At 49.1% G+C, this 20942-nt stretch overlaps 2 protein-coding genes across 7 annotated transcripts in view; both read left to right on the top strand.

The window, feature by feature from the left end:
- Positions 1 to 2836, top strand: part of LOC120395874 (olfactory receptor 52B2-like) — a 34342-nt gene extending 31506 nt beyond the window's left edge. For 2 of the 3 annotated variants that reach the window (XM_039520621.1, XM_039520622.1), the window contains one exon: positions 1864 to 2836. In XM_039520621.1, coding sequence (XP_039376555.1) covers positions 1901 to 2836 — 936 coding nt within the window. In that variant the 5' untranslated portion in view covers positions 1864 to 1900. The remainder of the gene's footprint in view (positions 1 to 1863) is intronic. The other variant, XM_039520623.1, reaches the window with a different exon arrangement.
- A 6630-nt stretch (positions 2837 to 9466) lies between these two features.
- LOC120395776 (olfactory receptor 52B2-like) lies at positions 9467 to 18415 on the top strand. Of its 4 annotated transcripts, none has more exons than XM_039520467.1 (2): positions 9467 to 9532; positions 17356 to 18415. In XM_039520467.1, the coding sequence occupies exon 2, from the start codon at positions 17393 to 17395 to the stop codon at positions 18356 to 18358; it is 966 nt and encodes a 321-aa protein (XP_039376401.1). In that variant the 5' UTR covers positions 9467 to 9532; positions 17356 to 17392; the 3' UTR covers positions 18359 to 18415. The 4 variants fall into 4 exon arrangements, with proteins under 4 accessions (XP_039376401.1, XP_039376399.1, XP_039376398.1 ...); XM_039520465.1 differs by having other exon boundaries at positions 9491 to 9542; XM_039520464.1 differs by lacking the exon at positions 9467 to 9532 and adding an exon at positions 12770 to 12852.
- The last annotated feature ends 2527 nt before the right edge of the window (positions 18416 to 20942 follow it).

The raw sequence follows: 20942 nt of genomic DNA, 5'->3' as shown, positions 1-20942 counted from the left end.
AGTCATCTCTTTTCCAAGCTGAAAAGTCCCACTCTTATCAATCTCTCCTCATACGGAAGCCATCCCTTACCACTACTCATTTTTGTTGCCATTTTCTGTACCTTTTCCAATTCCAATATATCATTTTTTGATATGGGACAAGCACATCCGCATACAGTATTCAAGGTGTGGACGTACCATGGATTTATATAGAGGCAATATGGTATTTTCTGTCTTATTATCTATCCCTTTCTTAATGGTTCCAAACATTCTGTTCACTTTTTTGGCTGCCGTTGCACATTGAATGGACATTTTCAGAGAACTATCCACGATGACTCCAAGATCCCTCTCTTGAGTGGAAACAGCTCATTTAGACCCCATCATTTTATAGGTATAGTTGGGATTATGTTTTCCAAAGTGCAAAACTTTGCATTTATCAGCATTGAATTCCATCTTCCATTTTTTTGTCCAATCACACAGTTTTGAAAGATCCTTTTGTTGTTCTTCACAGTCTGCTTTGGTCTTAACTATCTTGAGTAGTTTTGTATCATCTTCAAATTTTGCCACCTCACTGTTTACCCCTTTTTCGAGATCATTTATGAATATGTTGAACAGCACTGGTCCCCGTACAGATCCCTGGGGGGACACCACTATTTACCTCTCATCATTCTGAAAATTGACCATTTATTCCTACCCTTTGTTTCCTATCTTTTAACCAGTTACCAATCCATGAGAGGACCTTCCCTCTTATCCCATGACAGCTTACTTTGCTTAGGAGCCTTTGGTGAGGGACCTTGTCAAAGGCTTTCTGAAAATCTAAGTACACTATATCCACTGGATCCCCTTTGTCCACATGCTTGTTGAGCCCCTCAAATACTTCTAGCAGATTGGTGAGGCATAATTCCCTTTAGAAAAAACATGTTGACTCTCCTGAACAAATTATGTCCTTTTATGTGTCCGACAATTTTGTTCTTTACTATAATTTCAACCAGTTTGCCTGGTTCTGAAGTCAGACATACCAGCCAATACAAACAAGTTACATCCGAAGAAGTGAGCTGTAGCTCACGAAAGCTTTTGCTGAAATAAATTTGTTAGTCTCTAAGGTGCCACAAGGACTCCTGTTCTTTTTGCGGATACAGACTAACACGGCTGCTACTCTGAAAAAAGTTACATACTGACACTCTACCGTAGTTAATTGACAGCCTCTGTACATCTCTATCCATCACACTGTCATCCTGACCTTATCTTTAGGATGGGTCACCATGTTCCTGTTATCTGTAGGGAAAGAGTTGGTATGGAGGTGTTCTGGTACCACCCTTCTGGAATGAGTTTACGTGAGTGCACCTCTTAGAAATATGTGGATTTGAAATATCAGCCCTGTGCTTGACAGATTCTGTGAGCAGGGCCTGCCTCTAGCTCACAGCCTAATTTTGCTTTATATCAACAAGGCTTTGACCGTTACTTTAGCCCAGGCCTCAGGCCTCATACTAGGCCACGGGGATGCTCTGCCGGTCGCCGGTCCCGCAGTTTCGGTGGACCTCCCGCAGGCGTGCCTGCGGAGGGTCCGCTGGTCCCGTGGCTCCACCGGAGCCGCCTGCTGCCCTCCCGGCAACCGGCAGAACGTCCCCCGTGGCATGCTGCCTCAAGCACGTGCTTGGTGTGCTGGGGTCTGGGGTCGCCCCTGCCTCTAACACAAGGGCTTATGTCTCAGGCTCTCTTCCTACTACAGTTCCGCAGTACAAATGTGTTTCTGGATTTACTGTCCCACACAACAGGCAGCTGTCACACAATGCAGTTTTTGATGGTATCTATGATTCTGTCAACAAATGCCGTCCAGTCCTAGCTGACACTACAGTTCTCACTGATTTTCTCTTTTGCTGTTTGTTACAGGAAACTCAATAGAAGATCCAAGTGATGGTACATGATGCCAGCTGACAATCACACCGTTTTTTACCCTGTAACCTACATCCTGACCGGCATCCCGGGTACGGAGGAGTCTCAGGTCTGGATCTCCATCCCCTTCTGTCTGATGTACATTGTGACGCTTTTTGGGAACTCTCTAATACTATTCATCATACTAACAGAACGAAGCCTCCATGAGCCCATGTATCTATTCGTATCCATGCTGGCTGCTGCTGATCTGCTGTTATCTACCACTACGGTGCCAAAGATGCTGGCTATATTCTGGTTTAGAGCAGGGGAAATTTCTTTTGCTGCCTGCCTGACCCAGATGTTCTTCATCCATGGCAGTTTTATTGCCGAGTCGGCTGTCCTGCTGGCCATGGCGTTTGATCGGTACGTTGCCATCTGCGACCCCCTGAGATACACCATCATACTAACCAAGTCTGTGGTCGGGAAGATGGGGCTGGCAGTTGTCACAAGAAGTTTCTGTATCATTTTCCCTATCACCTTTCTCGTGAAGCAGCTGAAGTTCTGCAGAACCAACCTCCTGCCTCACACCTATTGCGAACACCTGGCCATAGCCCGGCTGGCCTGCGATGACATCACAGTCCATGTCTGGTATGGTATAGCCATGGCTATTTTAGTAATTGGTTTGGATGCTGTGCTCATTGCTTTGTCTTATGGACTGATCCTCAGGGCCGTTTTCCAGCTCCCCTCCAAGGACGCCCGGCTCAAGGCTCTCCGCACCTGCAGCTCCCACCTCTGTGTCATACTGATGTTTTACACACCGGCCTTTTTCTCCTCTTTTGCACACCGATTTGCGCACAACATCCCAGGTTATATTCTCAACCTCCTGGCCAACCGCTATGTGCTCATTCCCCCCATGTTAAACCCCATCCTGTATGGGGTGACAACAAAAGAGATTCTGAAACGGGTAATCAATATCTTTTATTGATGTGGCAGCAGAAGCTTCCTGCTGAGCTAAAGGAGTCAACAGAAAATGCTTTTGGAATTGGAAATTAAAGCCAGGTTTTCATTGGAACTATATGCGTGTTTTTACTATGTACTTACACTGTGTAAGCTCGAAAGCTGGTCTCTCTCGCCAACAGAAGTTGGTCCAATGAAAGACATCTCCTCCCCCACTTTGTCGCTCTAATATCCTGCAACTTACATGGCTACAACAGCACTGCGCACTGCCAGAAAAGGCAGCCAGACCGAGTGAGTCTTAGAATCATAGAATATCAGGGTTGGAAGGGACCTCAGGAGGTCATCTAGTCCAACCCCCTGCTCAAAGCAGGACCAATCCCCAGATGACCTCCTCAAGAATTGAACTCACAACATTGGGTTTAACAGGGCAATGCTCAAACCACTGAGCTATCCCTCCTCCCCAAAAGCTAGAGTTATTTCTCCAAGATCTAGATTTCTAACTTTCAACTTTAACAGGTATGCTCTCCTATCTCAGCAAGTCTGGAGCTTTCAGCAAGATCGGGGAAGGGGTGCTACATACTGAACTATAAACTATAACATAGTCCTTGGAACCCAGTAGTTCACCATATCCATCTAGGATTTTACACCACACCTCATCAAAATATCTGAACAGCTCTTACCCTTATGCCCCTCCCCCATGCCAGCTTTTGAATCTGTCTCTAATGTAACCCTTCTGCCCCTCTGAGTTGGCAGCAACAAGGGCCGGGTTCAGTATCCAGGGGTTCCGTTTCAATAACACAATGCAAAACCGGCTCGAGCCCCCACCCAGTGACCTGGGACAATTACCTACCACCCCCCCAGGCGCCTCTAGGAGGCAATACTTCCCCACTCGCAAGCACGAAGTCTGAGTGTAGCAAAATCCTTTTAATAAAGGAGGGAAACAATGTGGCATCACGTTGGAGAGACACCACAAACAGGACTATACACAAACCATAAGCAAAAAACCCACCTCCAAGTACATTTGGCACTGTCCTTAGGGTCTTAAGTCCAATCACCCCAAAGTCCAATAACCCAAAAGTCTCAGTCTCCGGTCAGTGCCACCCCAGAGTTCAAAAGTTTATCTGCAGAGTTTTACCCCCCCCAGACTGGGTGGAAATGGGGGGGGGGGGTCGCACACACAGGGTGCTAGGGACACCTTACGTGGGCCAGGGCCGACTGCCCCGCTTCTCCGTGGAGTTCTGCTGCAGCCTTCACCACGACTGGCTCCACTCCACCAGCTGTGCCGCTCCTCCAGCCAACCCGTGAACCGCATCAGCCGTCCACGCGAACCGCTCCACACTGCTCACTGTTCCACGGGCTGCGCCAACGTGCTGCAGACTGCTCCGCTCTGCCAGCTGCTTGGTGATAGATCTTCAGGCTCTCCCACTACTTAACACAGCACTCAGTGATCTCAGCTTAGTAAGCTTAGCTCTTTTAGTGATTTCAGCTCCTAGTGATTTCAACTTGTAGTAGGAGAGCCCCACTACCACATGGCCCAACGTGAATTCAGGTCAGCAGCCTCTAGATGGACTCCTAAAGGATTCAAAATTAGCTCTGCTCTTTAACAGTGGAGAGAGGAGGAAGTGCAATTGGTGTTCCAGGCCCTCAAAAGGGGCCCATACCATCAGGTACACACACCAGTCCCCAGCCTCTCTCCCTTCACTGGGTTTTGGAACCCATGTCCCTTATCTAGCAAGTACTATTTAATGTAGGTTGAGTCATTTCTGTCATAAAGCAGTCTCATAGTTCCTCATTCACATAATTAAGGTAACAGCCCCTTTTTTTCCTTCCTGCCCCAATAACAAAGAAATTGGGGATTCCACAGTGTGAAAATAACCATCCCATGCTGCTGTGTGTTATGCTAAGTGGAGTGGGTTTACCAATGCAAATGCACATTCCTAAAATTCCTTTGCCCACTCCTCATAATGTACCACCAGATGTCAGGGTAGATCTCATCCTGACTCTGCTTACACTAATAAATGTTTGATAGTTTTCAATTCAGATCTCTCCCCGATGATCTTACTTTCACCTTTATTCTAATACTAAACCACCCCTCTCATCACCTTTAAAATGACTCCTCTCTGTCTTCTCTGCCAGTTTCTACCAAATAAACTTGTAGCTTTGTGTCACAACTTCCATCAGATAGGTGGATTAATAAATCTTTGTCAGAAAGAACACCTTGAGAGACAAATTACCCTCAGCTCCGATCTTCCACTTACTGAAACAATGAAAAGTGGAGGCATTCTTGACTTTGAATTCTTCTCTTCTCACACAGATAGTGAGATTTTAAGGTTTAGAGTATCATTCTCTCCCATGTATTGTACAGCTGCATCTCTACCTCCCTTTATTTCCTTTTTCCAGTGATGATCATAACCTCTCCATGGCCTTCTCAAGTCCCAATTCTTTAGGCTCCAGCCTTGTCAGAATGACACTTTCCGCATTATCTCTTACAAAGAATGCCTACAGGCTCTTCAACACATACAAGTCAGTCCCATTCCTGTGTGAATCCACTAGCTCCCAATTTCAAGATTCAGGACACAACTCCCCTTACTAAAATCTTCTTTGGACTTACCCCAGTCCCTTATCTGTCATGAAGGCTAGAGTATGTCTCCAGAAAAATTTGTTCAAGTACCTTCTTCCTTATACCTCCTGTCACATGGAACAGCGTTCCTTTATCAACATAATTATTTCTATCTCATTTAAAATCTCATCTGCATACATTTTTCCCTTGCCTCTACCTCTTAACTAACTTCTCCAATCCACTATTTTAACTCTCAAGAATTCTAGGATAGAGTTTTCATGAAATGTACAACACAAAATAAAGCTTAATGTGTAGAGTCTTGTTCTAATTTGAAAGGAAACAGCAAAACATGGAAGAACAAATGTAAAAATCATCATGAGAGAGAGAGAGCACGGTGTGTGCATCTCCTCTGTGACTTGCTGCACCTGAACTGGACTCTTTTCCAGATCATTAAGGAATGTAGCAGCCAAGGGGGCCATACCATGGGCAAGTGGGAAGTGCACTGGGCTGCACACTGGGATAAAGGAGCTCTGGTGTTGTTTCTGTCACTGACCTGCTGTGTCACCTTGGGTTAGTTTCTTTTCTCCTCAAACTCCTAAACCATTCTCAGGGTCACAGCTCTGCTGGCCTCAGTCCTCCATTCCACAGCCAAGGCCTTTGTCCCAAGGACTTTGTGTTTGGCTGCCTTACAGCACATTTTGCATGGATTGGCCGGTCCTCCCCAGGCTGATCTCGCTCTCTTCCCTACACTTGTGGCTTTGTGGGGGTGGCTGGGTTTGAGAGAGGTCACGGTTGTGCTGTGGCCTGGTGCATTGGGCGAGGGGCTCATTTACACATGCCCTCTGGTCCCCCCGACTGTGGGAGAGAGAGAGGGAGAATAGAACGGGTGTGTGTGATTAGCTGTTTCTTACCTTGTGCTAAAGGAACATTTTGCTGCTGAGGAGAATGTGCTGACTCCTCCTGGGGCTTGAAGGCTTGTTTGACCTTCTGCTAACGTCACACAACATCCAGCAGAAACGCTGTGGGAATCTATTTTCATTTTATTCCCATCTTCCATTTCTGAAGCTGTTGAGAAGAAATGTCTGTTAAGAACATGAGAACGGTATATACTGGGTCAGGCCAAAGCTCCGCAGCGGCCAATGCCAGGTGTTTCAGGGGGGTGAACAGAACAGGACAATCATCAAGTGATCCATCCCCTCTCAGCCCATCCTGGCTTCTGTTGGTCAGCGGTTTTGGGACAGCAGCACCATGGGCTTGCAACCCTGACCATCTTGGCTTATAACCATTGATGGACCTATCCTCCATTAACTTATCTAATTCTTTTTTAATCTTCTGGCCATCACAACATCCCCTGGCAATGAGTTCCACAGGTTAGCTGTGTTCCATGAAAAAATATGTCCTCTTGTTTGAATTAAATCTGCTGCCTATTATTTCGTCAGGTAATCCTTGGTTTTTGCATTGTGTATATAAGTAAATAACATTTCTCTATTCACTTTCTCCACCACAGTCATGATTTTACAGACCTCTGTCATATCCTCCCTTAGTTGTCTCTTTTCTATGCTGAACAATCCAAGTCTTTTTAGTCTCTCCTCATATGGAAGCCATTCTATACCCTTCATCATCTTTGTTGCCATTCTCTGAAACTTTTCAAGTTACACAATATCTTTTTGGAGATGGGGCTACCAGAACTGGACATACTATTGAAGGTGTGGCCGTATCATGGATTTATACACTGGCAATATGACATTTTCTCTCCATTTCCTAATGGTTCTTAACAATCTATTCAACTTTTTGACCACAGCTGTGCCTAGAGCAGAAGTTTTCAGAGAAGTGTCCACGGTGACTCTACGATCTCTTTATTGAGTGGTAATAGCTAATTTAGACCCCATCCTTATATATGTGTAGTTAGGATGATTTATTCCAGTGTGCATTATTTTACACTTATCGATGCTGAATTTCATTGGCCATTTCATTGCTTAGTCATCCAGTTTTGTGAGATCTCTCTGTAACTGTTCACAGTCGGCTTTGGATTTAACTATCTTGAATAATTTTGTATCCTCTCCGAACTTTGCCACTTCACTGTTCACTCCCTTTTCTGGATCATTAAAGAATGTGTTGAACAGCACTGCTCATAGTACAGATCCTTGGGGGACCCCATTGATTACCTCACTCCATTGTGAAAATGGACCATTTATTCCCCTTTATTTCCTATATTTTAACCAGTTACTGATCCACGAGGAGGCCTTCCATCTTATCCCATGACAGCTTACTTTGCCTCAGAGCCTTCGGGGAGGGACCTTGTCAAAGGCTTTCTGAAAGTTCAAGTGCACTATAGCTACTGGATCAACGTTCTCCACATTCTTGTTGATGCCCTAAAGAATTCTAGTAGCTTGGTGAGGCATGATTTCCCTTTACAATACCTGTGTTAACTCGTCCACAACATATTGTGTTTATCTTTTTAAGCCATTGGAAATATTTGCTGCTTGCAGTCGCAGATGGGCCATATGCCATTGTAGGCAATCTCATTATACCATCCCCTCCATCAACTTATCCAGCTCACTTTGCAGATGAGGAAATTTCTGGGGGCAGAGTGGGCTCGAGGGGGGTGATAGGTCGGGATGGGGAGATCCTTGCTGGGGGCTGCCCAGTCTGCAAGTGGGGACTTGCCCTTGGTGAATCCATGCTGACTGTTCCTGATCACCTTCCTCTCCTCCAAGTGCTTCAAAATGGATTTCTTGAGGAGCTGCTCCATGATTTTTCCAGGGACTGAGGGAGGCTGACCCATCTCTAGTTACTCAGATTCTCCTTCTTCCCTTTTTTTAAATATGGGCACTATGTTTGCTTTTTTCCAGTCGTCCGGGACCTCCCCTGATTGAGGTTTGTACCTCGGTGAACTGGAAGTTCACAATCTGTTTATTTTTCCCCATTTTTCCAGTAGCTTCTTGTTGGGACTCAGTGGCCCCTCTGGATTGGGGGAAGGAGGCAGGTGAAGAGCCAGTTACAGACCCTGTTACACACCAACTCTCGGTTCGTTGCCTCTTGCTCCCGCTGTACATCACTGAAGGGCAAGGAAAAGGATCCTTCCTTTCTCCCCTGGCCAGTCCTGTAACCCCAGGGCAAAGTGTCTGCATGGCAGGGAGATGTAGAGCCTGGATGACATCCACTCAGGCTGCGAATATGGGGTGAGACTCAGGAGATCTGCATTCTATCCCCACACTCTGCCACCACCCTGCTGGAGAACCTTGGGCAAATCACTTTGCCTCCCTGTAACTCAGTTTCCCCTTCTGTAAAATGGGAATAATGACACGACATCCTTTACAGAGAGCTTTGAGATCCACTGATGAAACAGCTGAATATTATTATTTAATCTTGTTTCCAGTGGGGCCCAAAGGCCAGGCACCTCCCAAACTGAGACGTGATCCCTCTACTGATGAGCTTACAAACTAGACATCACACCAAGGCCGAGGAGAATCTGACCAAGGGAACTGGCCCATTGGTGGCTTCACATCCCCATTACTCACCGATTCACTAATTCCAAGGCCGGAAGGCACCATTGTGCTCATCCAGTCTGATCCCCTGCATCTCACAGGCTGGAGACCTGCCCCCAAATAATTCCCAGAGCTGAAATTTTAGAAAAACATCCCGCCTTGATTGAACAATGGTCAGTGATAGAGAATCCACCACAACCCTTATAAATTGTTCCAATGGTTATTTCCTCTCGCTGTTAGAAATCTCCACTTTATTCCCAGTCTGAATGTGTCTAGCTTCCACTTCCAGCATTGGATTGTGTGAGACCTTTCTCTGCTAGGGAGAAGAGCCCATTGTTATATGTGTGTGCCCTGTGTAGGTACTTACACACTGTGATCAGACTTAACTTTCTCTTTGTTAAACTAAACCAATTGGGCTCTTTGAGCCTATCGCTATCAGGCAGGGTTTCTAATCCTTTAATCATTCCCGTGGCTCTTCTCTGGGCCCGCTCCAATGGATCAGCATCTTTCTTGGGTCTGTCCATTTCGGGGAGCAGGGAGGTAGGGGCTGCCAATGCCATTACTGCTCACAAAGATGTCATCGGTGATGTCACAGTCAGCCCAGCCGTCAGGCAGTGCGGTGAACTGCTGGAGGAGCAGGATGGGCAGGAGGAGCTGGTGCCCTGGGAGTGAAGAGGTGGGGGCTGGTATGCATGATTTGGGCCTGGATTCTGGCATTACGCAGGGCAGAGGGAGGTCGGTTCCCTTCTCCTGCTTCCCCACCCGTGGATCTATGATCACAGCAGCAAAAACAATACTAAGAATTTCCGCACAGTGAAGCAAACCCAGCCCCCCGCACTCCGGCTCTCCTCGGCCCTCCCTGAGCCTCGCTAAGCATGGCTGACAGCGGAGAGATCACCATTGCCTGCTGTGACATTATTGACATAATGTATAGGTCACTGTTGCGCCCACTGTTATATATTTGTAGCAAATATTGTATAAAGGTTGTCGTGTAAGGGGTCTATGGAGAGGTTGGGGTTTGCCGGTTATGATTATGCTGTCTATAGGTGTGTATCATTTGTATAGTTGAAGTTATGAATACTGGCTCTATACTGACTGTAGTTCAAACTTATGCTGTGCTTCTGAGTGACACCCCAGAAAAGTTGGTGTTAGCTCTTCCTAGCCTGCTTGATGGCCCATTAAGGACCATCAGTTACACAACTGACCCCTTGAGAGGAGGCAGATACGCCTTGTAACTCAGTAAAGTATGCAGGGACTTGCCCATGTGACTCCAGACTCCATTTTGCTGTAATTTTCCACAGTAAGAACAAAGAGGTTCTTACCCCTGGGAAAAGCCTATAAAAGGCTGATGCCTCATCTCCATCTTGTCTTCAATCCTGCTTCATACCTCTGGAGGGACTTTGCTACAAATGGAAGCTCTACACAAACGACTGATGACCCATCAGAGACTTGATTTGAACCTGCAGTTTATTCTATCACTGTACAAACCTGAACTAAGAACTTTGCCATTACTGTATGTAATTGATTCCATTTAACCAATTCTAGCTCTCATCTGTATCTTTTTCCTTTTATGAATAAACCTTTAGATTTTAGATTCTAAAGGATTGGCAACAGCGTGATTTGTGGGTGGGGTCTGATTTGTATATTGACCTGGGTCTGGGGCTTGGTCCTTTGGGATCGGGAGAACCTTTTTTTCTTTTACTGGGGTGTTGGTTTTCATAGCCATTTGTCCCCATAACGAGTGGCACTGGTGGTGAGACTGGGAAACTGGAGTGTCGAAGGGAATTGCTTGTGTGACTTGTGGTGAGCCAGTGGGGTGAAACCAAAGTCCTCTCTGTCTGGCTGGTTTGGTTTGCGTTAGAGGTGGAAAATCCCCAACCTTGGGCTGTAACTGCCCTGCTTTAAGCAATTTGTCCTAAATTGGCACTCTCAGCTGGGTCCCACCAGAACCAGCATCGTTACATCTGCCCAGTCATCGCTGCCAACCCGTGCATCATCCGAGTCATGGTGAAAACCCCCATGATGAAGGAGGAGTTTGTTGGGAAGCCAGAGGGCCCTGCACTCTGACTCTGCAGTCAGCCATGACTCTCAGCCAGCGTTTAAAACAGAAGGTTTATTTGTCGAAGGAACAGAATGTAGAACAGAGCTTGTTAGCACAGAAATCAGTGACTTTCAGCAAAGTCCATCTTGAGAGGACCCTGGGCCGGAGACCCCACACTCCCCTCTCTCCAAGTCCCCCACAACGGACTGCCCAGATTCCACCGGCCCAACCTCCAATGTGCATGTTGCTCCTCCTCCTGGTCTTTGTCTCCCTTCCCAGACAAAGTGTCACCTGGTTGCATCCCGCTCCTGGGTCTCAGGTGATGAAGGGCACCAGCCATTGCTTATGTGCAGGCAGCTGGAGCCGCCTCACCTGGCCCCGAGGGCCTCAGCAAAAAAGTCTCACACCCTTATTCCCATCACCTAGGCATTGGTGCCGCACACAGAGAAACTGAGGCACACACAGTAGTCATGCAAAATTGTGACTCAAATAGGCTCGCGTACAACATAATAAGGAGGAAAAACCCACTTTGTCACAGGAGTGTACTAGTGCCTAAGGGCCATGTAGACTGATATTCAAAACCTGTGGTCCCTGATGCCCAGACAGTAATGGAGGCGGAGTCAAACAGACCCATGGCTGCCTTCGCTCCTGGCGCCCTTTACTATTGCTGCCAATCCAGTCTGCGCTGAGAAGAGAAATTCTCTGACTCAGCCCCTCGCTGACAGAAGCAATCAGCAACTCTGACCGGGCCGTTAAAAATCTGGATGGTGGTGCAGCGGGGTTAAGGCAGGCTCCCTGCCCACCCTGGCTCTGAGGGGCTTCCAGAAGCAGCCAGCATGTCTGGCCACAGGCTGGGGGTGGCCAGGGGGCTCCCCGCATTCTCCCCACCTCAAATGCCAGCCCCACAGCTTCCATTGGCAGGGAACTATGGCCAATGGGATCTGCAGGGGTGGCGCCTCTGGACCGGGACAGTACGCACCATGCAGCGCCTCCTGGCTGTGCCTCTGCCTAGGAGCCAGAGAGACATGCAGGCCGCTTCCAGGAGCCATCTGAGGTAAGCACCACCTGTACCCCAAAACTTGTCCTGCACCCCAGCCCCCTACCTCAGCCCAGAGACCCCTCCCATACTCCAAACCCCTCATTCCTGGCCCCTCCCCGGATCCTGCACCCTCAGCCAGAGCCTCACCTCCTCCTGCACCTCCAACCCCCTGAGCGAGTGAACAAGGGTGGCGGAGAGCGAGCGAGGGAGGGAGCAGGGATGGAGGGAGCAGGGGGCAGGGCCTCGGAGAAGGGGAGGGGAAGGGCAAGGGTGTTCAGTTCTCTGCAGTCGGAAAGTTGGCATCCCTATCCGCCGCTCCTGTTTGGATGCTGAGCTTGTGTCATCCAGGGTCTGTTTTTTCACAGCTGCTGAGCACTCGCCACTCCAGTGGCAGAGAGTGGGAGCTGTGAGAGCTCAGCACCTCTTGAAATCTAGGCTGAGGTGTGTCCCAGGATGGGGGCTCCCAAATCAGCAGCTCACTTTTGGAAAGTTCCAGCTCCATTTTTGGTTTAACGTCAATGCTCACTGTACATAGGGGCTGTGCAGTAGGTCACCTTTGCACCTTGGTAGAGGTACATGGGAACCAACAGACTGGATCAGAGCCAGGTCCATCGAGCCCAGTAGCCAGTCTCCAGCAGTGGCCCGCACCAGATGCTTCAGAAGATGCTGTGAGAATCTCTCATGAGGGGATATGGGATAATCTTCCCCTCACACCCTGCATCCCATCCTTATCTCTAACAGAGATTGGCTTAAACCCCGAGCCATGGGGGTCACTCACCCTTCCAAAATATGTGTGGTCATTAACTCTGGTAACTCTTCTCTCCCGGCACCGGAGCCTGGGCAGTGGAGGCCAGGGAGCGCAGATGGGCTGACTGGGGGAGGCCTCTTCTGGGGCCCGGGGTCTGTCCATGTACCGGTAAGAATTTATTATTTATTATTATTTTCACCCCGTAGGTAGAGCAATACTGTCTGTTGTAATGTTCCTTCATTTACCTCCAAGTGGTGTTGATTGTTTGCCGTTGTCTCTGATGGTTTTCCATTGATAATCTTGGGGTGGAGCAAGGCTGGAGAACTGAGCCTGGCATTATATCCCCAGCTAACCAGGATGGGGTGACGACACTGGAAGGGCTATCACAAAGACACACTGTACCTTTGTGACTAACTTCTCCTCCAAGTCCATAAAGCTCACTGTCAATAGCAATATGTTATTCCTTAACTATTACCCAGACATGCCTTTTGCAATGGTTATGAAGCTTGAGAAGTTACAAGCTTTCTGCACACACCTTACATGCTACTCTTTATGGGTAAATATTCCATAGACTTGTGTGTGGTGTAGTGAGTTTGTCAGGCCTGAGATATGAGCTGTTTGCAAAGAACAGGGAACTCTTTGCCGGGGGCCTCAGTGTCAGAAAGACCTTTCTAAATAACGTACAAAAGGAGAAATGATCAGCGCAAACAAGTGAGAGGAAGAAATGGTTAATTCTCTGCTGCTCTTCACCACCTGAGCCAGTCACAGAGGCCAGGTCCTTGGGGCTCCGTGCTGGCTCTGAGTCCCTGCTGAGATTCACAGGGCAGCAATATAAATATCCCTGTACCTCAGCCCCGGTCAGTGCAGATTCCCTGCCGCCTGCAGCTCCCCGACCCGGTCACAGGCAGAGATTCCTCCTCCCCAGCTGGGGCCGGAGCCTGGTGAGTCGTTTGCATGGATTGAATCTGTGAAGGGGGAAATGGAAACACATGAAACCTAGGAAATGTTTGAGCTGGGTTGGCTAGAATGGGGGTGCGTAACTCCGACTGCAGGGGCAGGACGGGAGCCGGGGCACTGAGATACGCTCCTGTGACTGCGCTGAGGTTGGGTGTTGGGAAGAGGTCACCGGGTTACCCTGATCCACTCCCAGGGGAGTCACTGGGGTCTTGCTGTTGAACTCAGTGGGCTCTGGACTGGGCCATTCTAGGTTAATGTGACTGTTCAGAGTAAAACTACTCAGGCCCTGTGATATTCTACACCCCAAATCCCGAGACCTTCACTCAGGCAACACTTCCATTAACGCCATAAGGACCCCAGGACTGGGTCTGTTCTGGTTGGCAGAAATTAACTGGTTTCAAGGAGCACAGCTGTGAATGTCCGGACTGTAGGACCCAGGAGCAGCCGATTGTAAGGGCTGTTTTGATGCCGATGTCCCACTTACTGCAGCTGTAGTTCTCTGCGGCAGAGCTACGGGCAGGGCTCGGCTTGAAATGCTGCAGGGGCCCAGCTGCGCCGCTGGGGTGAGCTCTCAAAGATGCTCTGGGCCGATGTTCCGCAAACGTGGCCACCGGGGGGTTTCCCTGCGGCCACGACAGCTTCCTCAGTGGTGATGGGGGGGAGGCAAAGCATCGGCCCTCTCCCCTCCCTCCCTGCGCGGCCCCTGGAGACAGGTGGGCACAGCGCTGCAGGAGCAGGTGAGTGCTCCACCTGGGGGGCCGGGGACAATGAGCCTGGGGCTGCTGCCCGGGGGTGGTCGGGAGGTGGGCTCCAGTGGCAGGACTCAGTGGCTGCGTGGACCAGGGCTCCAGGTGCCAACACCCAGCTCTGCCTGCAGGGTTTTGGACGCTGCCCCCCAGCTCTGGACATGGGGCCCTGGCATTCGGCCATGGGGCTTCGGTTCAGGCTCCAACCCCTGGCCACACGGTGCAGGCTCCAATTCTCATTTCTGGCCCCAGGCACTGAGCCCCATGGCCGCCCCTGTCCCCGGACACCAACCCCAGCTGCATGCTCCGACCCCCAGTCCTGACTGCTGCCCCCAGGCACTGATCCCCAGCCTTGGGGGTGCAGCAGCAGGCACTGGCCCCAGGCTCCGATCCCCAGCATGTGGCAGCAGCCGCTGATCCCTGGTGTGCGCTGATCCCTGGACCCAGGTGTGCACTGATCCCCGGGCGCGCAGCAGCGGGCACTGGTCCCAGGCACCGATCCCCGGGCGCGCAGCAGCGGGTGCTGGGTTCGGCTCATGGCAGTGGGCACTGGCCCCAGGCACCGATCCCCGGGCGTGCAGCAGCCACTGATCCCTGGACCCAGGTGTGCACCGATCCCCGGGCGTGCAGCAGCGGGTGCTGGATTCGGCCCATGGCAGTGGGCACTGACCCCTGGTTCTGGCCACGCAGTCCCGGACCCCAGCACCCAGCTCCAGGCTCTGCCCACATGGCGGCAGGCACCGGCCCTGGGCTCCAACTCCCTGTTAGGATATAGATATTCAGGCCTGTCTGCAAAGGCTTATACGTTAAGAGCTTAGGTGTATGTTTATCACTTAGCTAGTTACAGGGATCTAAAACCAAAGAATCAAAATCACAGTCCGCCTGTGTCTGGGCCTTCTCTCACTAGGATAGTCGGAGGCCCTGTTCTTAGGCTGAGGCCTTTGGCTAAGCAGCAGAGGCAGCCATAAGCTGGGAAGTGTACGGTCACATCCTCACATCCCAAACCCGTCACACTGAAATAAGGTGCTATTGGGCTGTTAGGAATACAATCCTGCCCTGATATTCCATCACCTCCAGAGAAAGGGAAGAGCCTGGAATATGTAAAAGGAAATTTAGTTTGATAGTTTTCTGTCTGGTAAGAACTCACTTATCGATAGACACAGCTGGGATCCCTTATGTCTGTACAGATGGAGTTGTGAAATCCTCACTTCTGCATTGTTTGGTCATTACAGCTCCCACTTTGCTATTGTTTATTTGCATGGTCTCTGTCTGGTTCTGTGACTGTTTCTGTCTGCTGTATAATTAATTTTGCTGGGTGTAAATGAATTAAGGTGGTGGGATATAATTGGTTAGGTAATCATGTTACACTCTATTAGGATTGGTTAGGTAAATTTCAGTAAAATGATTGGTTAAGGTCTAGCTGAGAATATTACTATATAAATTAGGGGCAAACAGGAAGTAAGTTGGGATTCGAAAATAAGGAAAAGGAACTTGGATTTAAGCTGCTGGAAGTTCACCTCAATAAATATTGAATGGTTTGCACCTTCGGACTTTGGGTGTTGCTGCTCTCTGTTCACGCGAGAAGGACCAGGGAAGTGAGAGGGTGAAGGAAGAAGCCCCCTAACACTCCCTGGCCCAGCCGTGCAGCTCCTGCCCCCAACTCCGGGCTCTGGCCGAGGGCACTGACCTCTAGCCGCATGGCAGTGGGCCCCAACCCCCGGCTCCAGCCGTGCAGCTGCGGGGCTCACCCCCACCCCCTCTCCCTTGGCCCCGCATTCACGCCCCCCTCTCGATTGCCCCCGGGCCCCACAGCCTTCCTGGCTTCACATCCACCTGTCCATCACCCTAGGGCCCACCTGTCTCCCCTGACCCATATCCATGCCACCATCTCCCCCACTGCCTCCCTCCCTGCATCCAGGGCTTAATTTGTCCTGGGGCTTGCTGAGAAAAGTGCTATGAACAAACGTGCAAGTGTCACTTTTCACAGGCTTCTAGATACCTACTAAGTGTCCTGTGAAAAGCGATTGATAATAACAAACACACAAATATCACTTTTTAAATTTTTATTATTGAGTGTGCTAAAAAAAAATCCAACATAACTTACAATGATGCGGACGTGTCTATGTGCTGTTCGTTTGTTTTTCCTAAAGTTAATCAAGTATTTTAGGAAAAAGTGTCAGTGCAGCCACCAGCAAGATTTGGTGGCCGCACACTGAGGCCACCCAAAAAATTGTTGCAAGAACCTCTGCTCTATGCCGACATAGTGTGGTCTATATGCGGGGTTGGGTCAGTGTAACTACAGAGCTCAGGGGGGTGGATTTTTCACACACCTGGTCGATGTAGTTATCCCAGCATAGGTCTGTAGCGCAGACCAGACCTTAATTGAGGTTGGCTTCACATATTTAGGACCAAATCCTGAGAAAATTGCAATTTTACTCAGGTGGGTATTTTCATAAATGTCAATGGGAATTGCTCGTGAATGAGTTTACTTGTGGGTTTGAGAGTTGGTCAGTTCAAGGCCTCAGAGCCTAAAGCATCCAGCAGCAGGATTTTGAATGAAACAGGTTTTGCTCTCACCCCATTATAAACTGGGAGTGACTCCCCACTGGTGAGTGTAAAACCGGGGTAAGTGCCAGAAGAACCAGTTGTGTGGCTGCTTTAACTCACTTTCACTTTCACAGTCACCGCTTGAACCCTGAGAGCAATTGTAGCAAATGTGAGGAGGAGAGATTCTGCTGTGGACTGCAACACCAGGAGGGAGCACCCTGCTTCACCTGGGGCCAGAACCATCCAAGCCATCTTCCCTCTTCTGGAATGGAGATGTTCCCTGTTTCTGAATTTATGGTCCTTCCCTGACAGGCAGTTGTCACACAACAAAGTTTTTGATGGTATCTGTGATTCTGTCAACAAATGCACACCAGTCCTAGCTGATGCGTGAGTTCTCACTGATTTTCTCTTTTGCTGTTAGTTACTGGAAACTGAAGAGAAGATCCAAGTGATGGTACATGATGCCAACTGACAATCACACCTTTTTTGACCCTGTAACCTACATGCTGACCGGCATCCCAGGCATGGAAGAGTCTCAGGTCTGGATCTCCATCCCCTTCTGTCTGATGTACATTGTGGCGCTTTTGGGGAACTCTCTCATAATATTCATTATACTAACAGAACGAAGCCTCCATGAGCCCATGTATCTTTTCCTGTCCATGCTGGCCACTGCTGATCTGCTGTTATCTACCACTACGGTGCCCAAGATGCTGGCTGTATTCTGGTTTAGAGCGGGGGAAATTTCTTTTGCTGCTTGCCTGACCCAGATGTTCTTCATCCATGTCATTTTTATTGCCGAGTCGGCCATCCTACTGGCCATGGCGTTTGATCGATACGTTGCCATCTGCGACCCCCTGAGATACACCATCATGCTAACCAAGTCTGTGATCGGAAAGATGGGGCTGGCAGCTGTCACAAGAAGTTTCTGTATAATTTTCCCTGTCATCTTTCTCGTGAAGCGTCTGAAGTTCTGCAGAACCAACCTCCTGCCTCACACCTATTGTGAGCACATGGGCATAGCCCGGCTGGCCTGCGACGACATCACAGTCAATGTCTGGTATGGCTTAGCTGTGGCTATTTTAGCAATCGGCTTGGATGCTGTGCTCATTGCTGTATCTTATGGACTGATTCTCAGGGCCGTTTTCCAGCTCCCATCGAAGGACGCCCGGCTCAAGGCTCTCCGCACCTGCGGCTCCCACCTCTGTGTCATACTGATGTTCTACACACCGGCCTTTTTCTCCTTTTTTGCACATCGATTTGGGCACAACATCCCAGGTTATATTCACATCCTACTGGCCAACCTCTATGTGCTCATTCCCCCCATGTTAAACCCCATCGTGTATGGGGTGAGAACAAAAGAGATCCTGAAACGGGTGATCAATGTGTTTTATCGATGCTGCAGCAGAAGCTTCCTGCTGAGCTAAAGGAGGCAACAGTAAATGCTTTGAGACTTGGAAATTAAAGGCAGGTTTTCATCTGAACTATAGGGATTCTGTAATTATGTACTTCCAATGTATGAGCTGGAAAGCTGGTCTCTCTCATCACCAGAAGTTGGTCCAATAAAACATATCTCCTCCCAACTTTGTCTCTCTAATATCCTGGGACAGACATGGCTACAGCAACACTGCACACTGCCACAGAAGGCAGCCAGACCAAGTGAGTCTTGTTCTAAGATGAAGGGAAACAACAAAACAAGAAAGCACAAAGGTAAAATCACTCTGCGAGAGAGCACGGTGTGTGCATCTCCTCTGTGACAAGCTACATCTGAGCTGGACTCTTAATGGTAACAGAAAGCTGCACATTGGGAGACAGGGGCTCTAGTTTTGTTTCTGCCACCAACCTGCTGTGCCACCTTGGGTTTGTTTCTTTCCTCCTCAAACTCCTAAACCATTCTCAGGGTCCCAGCTCTGCCGGCCTCAGTCCTCCACAGGGCCGCCCGGGGAGAGGAGTGGGGCAATTTGCCCCAGGCCCCGGGCCCCGCAGGGGTCCCCATGAGAATACAGTATTCTATAATACTGCAACTTTTTGATGGAAGGGGCCCCCAAAATTGCATTGCCCCAGGCCCCTGAATCCTCTGGGCAGCCCTGGTCCTCCATTCTGCAGCCAAGGCCTGCGTCCCACGGACCTTGTGTTTGGCTGCCTTACGGCACATTTCATGTGGATGGGCCCGGCTTCCCCAGGCTGATCTCGCTCTCTTCCCTACACTCATGGCTTTGTGGGGAGTGGCTGGGTGGGAGAGAGATCAGGGGTGCTGTGGCCTAGTGCCTGGGCGAGGGTCTCATTTGCAAGTGGTCTCTGGTCCCCCTGACTGTGGGAGAGCGAGAGAGAGAACGGAAGGGGTGTGTGTGTGATTAGCTGTGTTTTACCTCCTGTTAAAGGCATGTTTTGCCACTGAGGATAAGGTGCTGATTCCTCCCGGGGATTAGCCTTCTGCTAACGTCAGAAACTCTCATCTCTAGACATTTTGGGTATGTCTTGTAGTCTCTCAGTGAACTTGAGATCTGATTCTATGTGGAAGCAGAGGTTGGTAATGGAAGGACAAAGGGATCTTGAGTCTAACATGCTAGTCAAAATGGATGGTCTCTTTGAGACAGAGTCCAGCCTTGGAATTGGTAATGGGACACAGCTAGCCAGCCAATGGATTCTGTTAAGCAAGAGAGTTCAGAATTTGACCCTCTAGCAGGGAAAAGGTTTTTTCTTCCTCCCTGTTCTGATGGAAGCCACAGATTAACCCTAAAATGCCAAAACCCCAACGGTATTGAGGCAAAGGCGTGGCATGAGAAAAATGCTGGTAAATGTATGGTTGTGGTAAATTTGATGTTAATGCTAATGTTAAATGTTGCAACTGGTTTGTTGCTAATGCCCAGAACTGTAAAGATGTACAATGTACATGGTCTTTTGGAAAAACCCTTGAACACGTTGGGAGTGATACATAAGAACTCAGTATGTGCTAAAAGCCTCTATGGTTAAACTGTTTCTTATATGATAACACACGTTATGTCCAAAGGCCATGTAATACTGCTGTCTTAAAGCTAGGGCATGTAACCAGTCTTGGAACATTTCACAGCAGACAAGACATTCCAGACCTAATGTGCTGTTTGAGAAGGGAAACCGAGGCACACCATCATATTGCTTTCATGGCTAAAAGCCAAGGTACCTACACTACAGAGAACATTAATATCTACATTGACTTGATGTTAATTGGGTACCAAACATTAGCCAGAGCTTGTACGGACTCTCTGGACAGAGCCAGTGCAGCACGTAGAGAGAACAATATCCGCCCTGTACCTGCCAGATTCGGGGAGCAGGGCCTGCCTCTTGCACACAACCTGACTTTGCTTCATATTGGCAAAGTTTTGACCGCTACTTTAGTTCAGGCTTCAGGCCTCCTACCAGGCCTCTGATACAAGGGCTTATGTTGCAGACCCTCTTCTTACTACACCCTTCGTTTTCTGTCTTTTAACCAGTTACGGACCCAGGAGAGGACCTGCCCTCTTATCCCGTGACGGGTTACTTTGCTGAACAGCCTTTGGTGAGGGACCTTGTCAAAGGCTGATTGTCCAAGTGCATTGTAGCTACTGGATCTCCCTTGTCCACATGCTTGTTGACCCCCTCAAAGTATTGAATAGCTTGGTGAGGCAGATTTCCCTTTGAAAAGCCGTGTTAACCCTTCGCAACGCATTGTGTTTACCTTTTAAGGCCATTGGAGATATTTGCTGCTAGCACTTGCAGATGAGCCATTCGCCACCGTAGGCAATCTCATTATACCATCCCCTCCATCAATTTACCCAGGTCACTTTGCCAATGAGGAAACTGGGGAGCAGACTGCACTGAGATGGGGAGATAGACTCCCCTCTGGGGGCACAGTGGAGTCAAGGGGGGCTCGGCAGGGGTGTGTGTGTCCCAGCCAGGGGCTGCCCACTCTGCGAGTGCGGAGCCAGGCTGCGGAGCAGAGGCAGAGCAGGGCCAGGTCTGTACCTCAATGAACTGGAAGTTCATAAACCTGTT

This window comes from Mauremys reevesii, linkage group 1 (genome assembly GCF_016161935.1).
Source record: "Mauremys reevesii isolate NIE-2019 linkage group 1, ASM1616193v1, whole genome shotgun sequence".
Classification (NCBI taxonomy): domain Eukaryota; kingdom Metazoa; phylum Chordata; order Testudines; family Geoemydidae; genus Mauremys; species Mauremys reevesii.
The sequence above is the reverse complement of the archived record's forward strand: the minus strand, read 5'-3'. Positions and strand labels throughout refer to the sequence as shown.

Excerpts from the sequence above, each read along its gene's own strand:
- LOC120395776 (XM_039520467.1), top strand. The coding sequence starts at position 17,393 with ATGATGCCAACTGACAATCACACCTTTTTTGACCCTGTAACCTACATG.